Source organism: Cheilinus undulatus, linkage group 8 (assembly GCF_018320785.1).
Source record: "Cheilinus undulatus linkage group 8, ASM1832078v1, whole genome shotgun sequence".
Classification (NCBI taxonomy): domain Eukaryota; kingdom Metazoa; phylum Chordata; class Actinopteri; order Labriformes; family Labridae; genus Cheilinus; species Cheilinus undulatus.
In genome coordinates this window covers 7,954,546-7,964,742 of record NC_054872.1, presented here as the reverse complement: position 1 = coordinate 7,964,742, position 10,197 = coordinate 7,954,546, and the positions used below count along the sequence as shown (strand labels likewise).

Genomic DNA, 10,197 nt, shown 5'->3' with positions numbered 1-10,197 from the left:
TGACATTTAGTAGATATAAAAACTGATACAATGTGAAATAACAAAGATTGGAGTACATTTTGATTTCTATGTTTCCCTTTTCTTTCAAAAAACCCTGCATGTATTTTAGACCCTGTAAAGTGAAATCCATAATTTGTGTCTTAACAAACTGGTTATGCTGGAATATGGTTGCTGTAAACATGTGAAAACACTGAGATCTACATGGGACTGAATTTTATATTGAGACCTTAGAAAGTTTTTCACCTCTTTCCTGGCTTTGTTTAATTTGGGCGGGGCCAATATGTGGGCTTGTGATGTCACCAGCCTACAGTAGGGAATGACTCCGCCCCTCTAACACTACAATATAAAATCCCAGAGCAGTTCATCTCAGTACAGTTTGTTGTTAGCTGATGTCACTGCCTTTATTGAGCGTTAAAAGTCAGTTAAATGCTGTTTTTCTGTTCATACTGAGGTAAATCTGCTAAATTGATCAGCCATAGTGGTCTATGGATCATTTAAAGCATCATAACTGAAAAGAAAACAGACTTTGTCTCTTCTTCTACAGTAGAAAAGTTGTGTTTTCACCCCTACCCCTTACCACCCTGTTTCAAGGGGCAAGGGGAAGGGGTAGACAAAGCAGAAGTTCTAAAGGGAGGGGTTAAGGGTAGAAATATGATTGGCCCTGAAGCTTGTATAATGCTTGTCTAGCCATCTGACAACTGAAAGCACTTTTAAACCACAGATCACACCCACCCATCCACATCCATTCACTCCACATTCATACACTGATAGCAGAGGTCATTAATCTCATTCAAATGCATCCATACACATCTACACTTTACTACACTTTTACTTCTCTTAATGTTTTAGTTCCTATTGCTTCTCTTTTACTTGCCTTTTAAAACTTCAGTCCCCTTGGTCTCAGGTTCTGTGGTTGGGTTCCTGTGTTGGCCGGGTAGTCGTGGGCTCTTATGATGTCTTTTTTTTAATGACCTCTCAGGTTGTCTCAGCTCATGTGATGTCATGTGAAACATACCAAAGCTCTTATGACTTCTGTGGATTTTTATTTCTAATAATGTCTCATTAATAATGTTGTTTGGGCTGAACATGTAGTCTGGGTTTTGATCTTGTTTAGGTTCTCTCCCCTTGAGTGTTCTCTCGTTGTTGTTATTTTGTTGTCTTTGTCTTGCTGCTTTGATTTTCTTCGTGTCAAAGCACTTAGTTAAACCTTGTTTTTAAAAGTGCTATATAAATAAAGTTGTTATTATTATTTTTATTATATTACACTAACCTGACAAGCCAGATGGATGTGTTTCACACATCCATCTGGGAAAGCTTCAATAGGAAACGTTTGAGAAAAGGCAGAGGATTTGAAAATAAGTATGATTGGGTAAATGTTCTGTCTGTCACATCTCTAGGGGCCAATCAGAGCAACTAAACACATGACGTAGCCGCTATCAAACTGCGCATGTGCAGCTACTGACAAATAACGCAAAACATGGCAACTATAGACATGTAAGTACTCAACTTTTTTCATTTTAGAAAAGAAACTCACCGCTGTTCTTTTTTCTTCTTAGAGATGTCGTTAAGTTCTGATAAAACTGGTGCTTTAGCAGCTTCCATGCTAAGCTCTTCCGCCATGATCGCACCGGCCTCTTGTTGCTGCTTGTTTACGTCACGTCTGAAAGTACAGCCTCTCGTCGCTGATTGGTCCTGTCACTTTCTAATCAGGCCCAAACGGTTCAGACGGGAGCTTTGCAAGATGGATTCACCAGTGAGAAACGAGGAAACGGGCGAATCCATCTGCTTTGCAAGGTTACATTTTCACCCCACAGACACAAAGTGGGGGCAAATTGGGGTTAGTTGTCCGGCCCAAGGATAGCTCGGCATGAGACTGTGATAGCTGGGGATCAAACCCATGAACTTTGGAAGGCAAGACAACTGACTTTACCAACTGAGCCACAGTGAGTCGATAGACATTCACTATTTATGAAATTTCTCCACTGTGCACGTGATCAGTAAAAACACAGGTAGTGTAGAGGTGGGAGGGCAATTAAGCTTCATCAGTGTTTCTCCAGTATATTTTAAAGTAATAAAAGCATTAATAGGGTATAAATATGAGTGTTTTACATATATATTCATTTTACAATAAGGATAACCAAAATAGTTTAAGGGAAATAACTGTTTTACTAAAAGTAGTGACTATAATGTAAAGACTTTTATTGACTAGGACTGGACTGAAATGTTTTATGGTTTTCGTCGGCTAAAACTGGACTAAAACGATAGAGAGTGAAAATGACTAATGTGTGACTAAAACTAAAAGGCCTTTTAATCTAAAGATTAAGAGTAAATTCATATTAGCAGCTAAATTAACACTGCAGCATTAATAGAGTGGTTGCTGTTACAAAAATTAATACTACGACGAAGAGAAAGAACAAGATCTGTGTGCAATTTAAAAGAAGCACAGACTGTATTCTGGGGAATGTAGTTTCTGTACTCCTTGAAAAAAAGTATTGTAACTTCGCCCTTTTCTAGTCCCGTTTTAAAGCCAAACCAAATGTTTTGCAGTCAGAGTATTTAGTTAGCTAGTGTTTTAGTTTCAGAAGTAAATTATTGATATAATGATTTTGTAAAATGCCAACTGAGGACCTGAATGAGGAATTAGGACTTCTGGACTGTTAAAAAGTGGTGGTACTTGACGACTCCTGGAAGCTAACACGCTGACCAAAATAATGCTAACTTTAGCTTAGCATACAAATCTATCATCTCTTTTCATGAATACGTCTTTTGTTTTCCTCACCTTTTATGTAGATCTCTGCATCTCCACCATAGTTCTTATGAAAACATTGGTTATTTCTTCAGCAGCAGTGGTTAGTCTCTACAGAACAAAATCTTTAGATCTGCCTGCTGAAAACCCCTCTGGTGTTGTTTAAAATGATGGATTACTACCACAAAACAGTCATGGACTATATTGCTAAGCATCAACCTGTGGTGTTGCTATCAATATGCTGATGGAATTGTGTTACACTGGAGTTACTGCCCTCATTCTCTCTGTAGATGTTACAACTGACATCTGCCTCTCAGTTAGCTGTCATACACACGTGGCTTTTGCAACACTTCTGCTACACACAATGTGCAAATGTGTACTCAGGTTGTAGGTGTAAAAGTATGAGGGACCAAAAATGACAAAACTAGACATAAATATGTTTTAAAAATAAAAGGAAAAAACACAGAAATAACCAAATGAGTAAATAAATACATGCACACAATATAAACACATTGAATATATTAGTATATTTCAACATGCATTTATCCCTGTATTTCTGTGGCCATGCTGTGTGTGAGTAAAGGAAATATGTAAATTGGTTTTATGTCAGAACCAGGCAGAAGCAACCGAACTCTGTATCATCTACTCTATCTTAAATAGTTAAATTTAGCACTTTAAAAGTATTTACTGGACCACACTTTAAATTTTAAATGACACTTTTGAAAGCATTAAATATTTTACAAGACAGAGCCACAGTAACTCTTAACAATCTAAGCAGAGTCGACCTCATGGTAAGGCATACTGATGAAGAATATGCAAGTAACATCCTCTAGGAGCCCCCAGAGTCACATGCGTGAACCCCGACCCAATGGATAACTTCAGCAATGGTGCAAATGTGTCTCTCATTTCATGTTTTTGTGTGTACAATGGCTGATTTGAGATGCAATGTGGAATCATTCTCTCACTATGTGCTATTGTGTAGTCAACACAAGTAAAAGTCAAGTAAAAGTACAGTTAATCTTGTTAAAAATACTAAAGCAGAAGTAAAAGTACTGATTTTTAAACTTACTCGAAAAAGTACAAGTGCCAAAAATGCTTAATTTTAATAATTTGAGAAAATGTAATTAGTTACTGTCCACCCCTGCTTTAGTGCATCATTTTGACTTTTTTAATTTAAAAACAGTTTCTTATCAGTGTTAATCCCTCACCCCAACTGTAAATTGAAGTGAATACATTGAAGTCCACAAAAAAAAAGGATGCCTGCTTTTGAAATATGACAATCTGGTTATCATTACTTAATTTTATTAATGGTAATGCACTTTTTCTGACCGCTTGCTTGAACCATTTGGACTAAATGAAGAACTTAGCCTCTTGTGTTTTTTGTAATATGTGGTTTTGTTTGCTGAGTAGGCTACATCTTACCATCTTTAATTGTCGGTCTATGTATTTTGTACATATTGTATGTTTTGTAAATATTTGTTGTAAATTATGTTCACATATTCCTGTTTGGAATAGATAGCTTGACATGAGTGCTTTCACAGTATTGGTCCACTGCGGGCTGACGTCCCACTCTAAACAACCAAACAGTGTTGTAACTCTTTATTTAGGAGGGTATTTAAGGTTTTCAAACTGCACCATTACTGTTTGACTCTGATGAAGACGCAGTGTGTGTCGAAATGTTAGTCCACTGCACTTTATTAAACGTCATCAAGTGATTCGTGTGCTCCAGTTTCTTCATTGGGTTTACCTGGTAGATCCATTGAAACACCCCTGTGAGGGAGTGCCGTTGGACTGCTGTTATCAATGGGTAAGTGAGAACAGGAAACTTTCAAATGGAAATGCCTTCTCCTATCCAGGAACTGAACCTAAACAAAGATGAAGATCTGTAAAGACTGAACCAGTGACAGTGACTTTTCCGCCTACTGTATGACACAGCAGCAGCTCCTCTTTGCTGCCTCTGTGGCCTCAGCCTCATACTCTTCCTGAATTATCTTCATGTCCTCCTCCAGAGCTTTTTTGTATTTGTCCTCAAGTTCCTTCCTCTGTCTCTCCATTTCCTCTTTATGTCTCTTACTCTGTTCTTCTCTCCTCTCTCTCTCCTTCCGCCTCTCCTCATTCATCGCCTCCCTCTCCCTGTTCCTCTCCTCCTCTAACGCCCTCATTTCCCTATCTTTTTGGGCCTGGATTTGCTCATTGAACCTCTTCATCTCTTCTTCGTGTTTTTTCTGTATTTGCCTCTCCATTTCTTCTTTAGCTCTGCGGATTTGCTCTTGTTCCTGCTTCAGGATGCGTTGTTTCTCCGCTTCCAGTGCCCTCTCGGCCTCCTGGAACATGTTGTTGGTGTAGTGGCTTCCTCCGTTCATGGCCACCATGTTTCTGATTTTCAGGATCAGCTGGCTGACCTGAGATCGATCTGTTTTGTTTCTGTTATTGATGACATGGTACCGATCATGACATCGTTTCACCAGCTCTTGCAGGTCTTGACTTTTTTCCAGAAACCCCTCAATCGTGGCCTCTTCCATCTCCAACTCGTCTCCACCAGTGAAGATAACCATGCTGTATTTGTCAGCTGCCTGACCGAAGATTTGTTGAATCCTTTGCACTGCCTCCTTCTCCTCTGGTGTGAATGTGCCCAGCCTGATGACCACAGCAAACACGTGGGGTCCAGGAGCAGCGAAAGGGATGGATTTGCCCATTTCTTTGGATGTCTTTTCCATGTCGAATCTGGTGTCAAACAAACCTGGAGTATCGATGACAGCTACTTTCTGTCCATCCACCATCCCTCTGCCCTTAGAGCAGTCCACGGTCGTCGACCCGGCGCTGATCTTTGATTCAAAAACCTTTTTCCCCAGAATGGTGTTTCCAGTTGCACTCTTGCCAGTGCCAGTCTTTCCCACAAGGACGATTCTCAGCTCCTCGTTGTTTGTTATGGTGTTTCCTGGAAAAAACAGAAAGAGGCACAGTTTTTATAAACACCAATTTATATTTAAAGATTCAGAGATGCCCAATCTGTCGGAGATGAAATACATGCCAAAACTTTCATAATAGGGCTCTGGTGTAGCTCAATGGACAGAGCAGGCGCCCACAGGCAGAGGCTATAGCCCTCATTGCAATGATTGCGCGATTGATTCCTGGTCTTGGTGCATGTCCTCTTACACTCTCTGATATGTTTTGTCTCTCTTCAGCTGTCTTATCAAATTAGGCAAAATGCCACCAAAAAATCTTTAACAAAAACCTTTTCAAAATAAAATTCCATTAGAATTCCAGTTAGGGTTAAAGTAAGTGGATTTGAGCAAAGGGATAGTGTCAGTGGTGTAGTGGCACATTCAGAAGTATATTTGACACAGGTGTGAATTAAGATTAAACGAAATTGCAGTAAGTAAAATTTTTTTTTTTTTAAAGATTTAATTTTGGCCTTTTTGCCTGTATTTGATAGGACAGTGGACAGAGTTGGAAACAGGGGAGAGAGCGGGGAGAGACATGCAGGAAATAGTGCCACGGGCCGGATTCGAACCCGGGTCACCTGCGTATATAGCATGCGCCTTAACCACCCGACCACCGGCGCGCTGCAGTAAGTTAAAATTTGAGGTAAAACGGATTGTATTTTTAAATGAAGATATAAAATCTACTGGGGATTGTACTGACCCAAAACAGCATGCAAACCAGTTCAAAAGTTCAACAATAACAGTTTATTTTATACACTTCATATCTCCCTAAATGACCAAAAAAACAACAGTGGTGGATGGCTCCTATCCCTGCGCTGCAGGACAGAAAGATTTAGAAAATCTTTCATACCATCAGCAATTAGACTTTATAATTCTACCGTAAGCAGATGAGAGAGACTCCAGACAATTGAATTTCCCTGCGGGTATAAATAAAGTTATTGTATTGCATTTATTTTGTAAGATGCCAGGATTTAAAAAGGGTATTAAAATCATAAAAGGGCTAAAACAATAAAAACAGCTAAAAGCTATTAGGAGTCCCCAAATGTCCGGCATCCACTCGGCGTTCGACAGCCCAGTCTCCTCTTGTCGCTTGTTCTGTGGTCCAATGACTTGGTCGAGCCTCCAGCCGGTAGCTGGCAGACACAGAAACAGATCTAGGTAACCATAATTGTCCTTATGCACCCAGAGTCCCAAATAAGTTCATCTAAAAACTAGAATGAGCCAGGTAATCAGTATATTCCACAATAAAAGGGAAGTTGGATTAATGCACTGGAATTGGTATAAAATTAAAAAATCAAAACAAATTAAAGCAAACAAAGCTTCTGAATAGATAAAACAAAATACATGCAGTGCAAATTAAAAATCCATCCCTAGTTAGTCTATTAAAATCCTCCTGTGGCTGCCAGGGGTACTCCAATTTACGTCCAAAATCTCAAATAAGAGAATCAAGGAGAGAGACTTAACTGGGGGAGGGGTGAAGCGTGCTTTCACCCCTTCAGTTTCCCACTTAGCGTGTCTCTCCCTTTTCCCAGCGGTCCGCTGTGGTAACGTGCGCATGCCTCCGGTCCTTCCTCTGCTCTGCCGAGTAGTTTGGTGGACTCTCCTTCCTGTTGCGGCTTTCAGCGCCGTACCCCAGGCAGGTGAACTGGCCATCTGTCCGCGTATTGTCTGCAGTCCCTTGTTTTGTGTGGCGTCTTCCTTGTCTGCCCACTTGGCTCTCCTGCGCACCTGGATCTCTCTTGAATCACCTCAGTTGCTTCTCTTCAACACTGCAGAGCGCAGCACACCACACAGTGCCTGCTCCCTCACCAGGTGTGTGATTAGCCCCACAAAAGGCCCAGGAATGAAGGAACAGCCACACATGCATCTACTATTGTGCCCAGGGGCACAACTACCTACTTTCTGAGGGGTATGCAGACACATTACAGGTGACAAGCATATGGTTTTATTTATGTAAGTTCCACCTGGACTAAAGTCTTTTTAAAATATCAGAATGTGCTGACTTAGAGCTATGAGAAGCATGTCAAAGAGCTGATGAATCATGGGTGTCTGTCTGGGTATTTATATTTCATATTTGGACATTTACTGTAGTTCAGTGACTCTGTTAACTTAAAGTTATGCTTTTCTATTTTTTCCATCACACTATCATTGCTTTTAGCTAAAGGGGGAGGGTCCCCATACTGGTCTTTTTCCTGGGCCTCCAAATGGCTAAAACTGGCCCTGCCTCACACCTGCAGCTCCCCCTCACAAATTGTTCTGCTCTGCCAGTTTGTTGCTTTTACTTTTCTGTTTCTACCCTTTTGACAGTATTTATTATTAGTGCATTTAAGATCAAGTAAACCAACCAGGTTTGGACAAGTTTTACTCAGTTTTACATTACTGTATATCATGATGTGATCTGTGTGTGTTTGGCTCATTGATGATGATGTGCGTCACAATAATCATCATCAAATACAAGTGGGAGAGCATCAGCAGGAACTGACTGAAGAAATGTGTTAAAACGAGGGCATTAGAGGCTTCAGTTTGAACACAAGACAGCACACCTCTATGAATGAACTCACTGCAGAGACGCACCAGCAGCAGACTCCCTCTGCGCTCTTTTACACACGTTCTTCCGTCCAGCGCACATCCGACAGTAATTATATACAAGTTTTCATTTGAATTTGGAAGTTAAAGTCTGTCTTCTTTGAGTGGACTTAGATTTATTCATATGACCTGTTGCAGTCTTTACTGCTGATAGTTTTCACCTTTATAGAGAATTGCAGAAGGATTTGTTTTTTAGGTAAGCCTTTAAAGAGCCGCAACCAGTCACTAAAGAGCCACATGCGCCTCTAGAGCCGCGGGTTGAGTATTACTGTTGTAAATACTGATCAGCAGTGGCATGCACAGACTTTTTCAAGGGCAGGGGCCATTTTAATTAAGTAGATGCCATTTCCTGTATTCTAGTGCATTTTAACACCATATTTGCACCACATAATCCAAACTGGTTCTGTGAGATATAGTTCTGGCTCAATATAGATCAAAAAAGGGCCCAACATAAAGGTCATTGCAACAGTGATGTTTCATAGTATTTCTTGGTCCTAATGGCCAACTGGGAGGGCATTTAAGCACGCGTTTTTACCACCCAAGAGGGCAGTTTATCGTGTTTTAACCTGCCAAGAGGGCAGTTTAGTGTGATTTTGCCAATGAGGAGGGTACTTAGACACGCCTTTTTGCCACCCAAGTGGGCAGTTTATCATGTTTTGACCAGCCAAGCGGGCAGTTTAGTGTGATTTTTCAACCCAAGAGGGCAGTTTAGTGTGATTTTTCAACCCAAGAGGGCAGTTTAGTGTGTTTTGCCAACCAGGAGGGCGCTTTAGCATGTGTTTTGGCTCCAAAGAGGGCACTTTAGCACAAGTTTTGGCTGTCAAGGGCATTTTAGCATGTGTTTTGGCTCCCAAGAGGTCATTTTAGAGTGTGTTTTGCCTCCCAAGAGGGCACTTTAACATGCATTTTGGCTCCCGAGAGGGCACTTTAGCGCGTGTTTTTCAGTGCACACCACTGCTGATCAGTACACAGTTGCAAGACAACAGTAACCTGTCATTTTACTAGTAGTAGCTTCAGCTAACCTGAATATTCACAAGCCTCATCCTGATACATAACTTACCTACTGTCTTTAAAAAGCTTTCTTTTTCATCCTACGAAATCTTTCTCCTTCTCCCTCTTCCGTTTTCTGTTTTGTGCCCCCAAGAGCTTTCTTTTCTGCCTCTCCATCTTTAGCTCCTTGTCATCAGATGATAAGATGATTCAAATGAAAACACTCACGTGCACACGAGCACCTCTCGTGTGTGGGTGTGTGTTTGTGTGTGTGTGTGTGGGGGGGGGGGGAAGGAGCAGAGGGGCGCCTCAGTGACATGCCTCTGTTGTTGATTATATCATTTACACACAGGGACTTAATTTGGGGGGGGGCAGGGGGGACATGTCCCCTGCACTTTTTAAAAAGGCACTTTTGGTCCCCTGCAGTTTTTACCATCCAAAAACAATGTTACGCTATATTAAATGGAGACAGGTTGAGCACTAGGACCAAGCGGAAAACAGCTGCTTAAGCTGAAGCCTGTTTCTCTTTAGACCGCCCACTGGCCCACAAGCTCATCGATTGGCTTTGCCGTTTCTTGCTAACGTGTGATTGGCCGTCCCTGCTGTCACTCCATCTGGTTGTAAACAGCGCCTGGACTATAGCACATGAGCACACCAGTGTTTAGCTAGTTGGCCGTGAGTCCACATTCATCTGCAACTGTAAGTTGTGAACATGTTGGGCATTTGTTCTGCCTGGGTCACGTCAGCTAGACAGATTTTGATATCAGAGTTTTCGTTTACATTAACATTGAATGTGTGTCTGTGTGTGTGCGTGCATGTGAATGTGTGTTTGCTAATTAGGCGCAGCCAGGTGGCAAGATGTCGAAAAAAGAAAACTGGATATAAGAGACTTCTTTAGAAGTGAAAGTGTAAGTTACTCAGAGGAACACA

General features: G+C 41.1%; 1 protein-coding gene across 1 annotated transcript; it reads right to left on the bottom strand.

The window, feature by feature from the left end:
• Positions 1–4,488: 4,488 nt before the first annotated feature.
• On the bottom strand, positions 4,489–7,344 carry LOC121513477 (GTPase IMAP family member 9-like). The gene is made up of 4 exons (XM_041793263.1): positions 7,156–7,344; positions 5,891–5,935; positions 5,002–5,661; positions 4,489–4,803 (listed from the first exon to the last, which is right to left on the bottom strand). Exons 1-4 carry the CDS (start codon positions 7,342–7,344, stop codon positions 4,666–4,668), a joined length of 1,032 nt encoding a protein of 343 aa, XP_041649197.1. The 3' UTR covers positions 4,489–4,665.
• Between the last annotated feature and the right edge of the window lie 2,853 nt (positions 7,345–10,197).

What these genes read in the sequence shown, in the direction of transcription:
- LOC121513477 (XM_041793263.1), bottom strand. Translation starts at nt 7,344, where the DNA reads ATGGCCAGTTCACCTGCCTGGGGTACGGCGCTGAAAGCCGCAACAGGA. An exon ending in CACGCTTCACCCCTCCCCCA is followed by an intron (nt 5,936 to 7,155) that starts GTTAAGTCTCTC and finishes TAATTTGATAAG; the next exon opens with ACAGCTGAAGAGAGACAAAA. An exon ending in CAGAGAGTGTAAGAGGACAT is followed by an intron (nt 5,662 to 5,890) that starts GCACCAAGACCA and finishes ACAAACAACGAG; the next exon opens with GAGCTGAGAATCGTCCTTGT.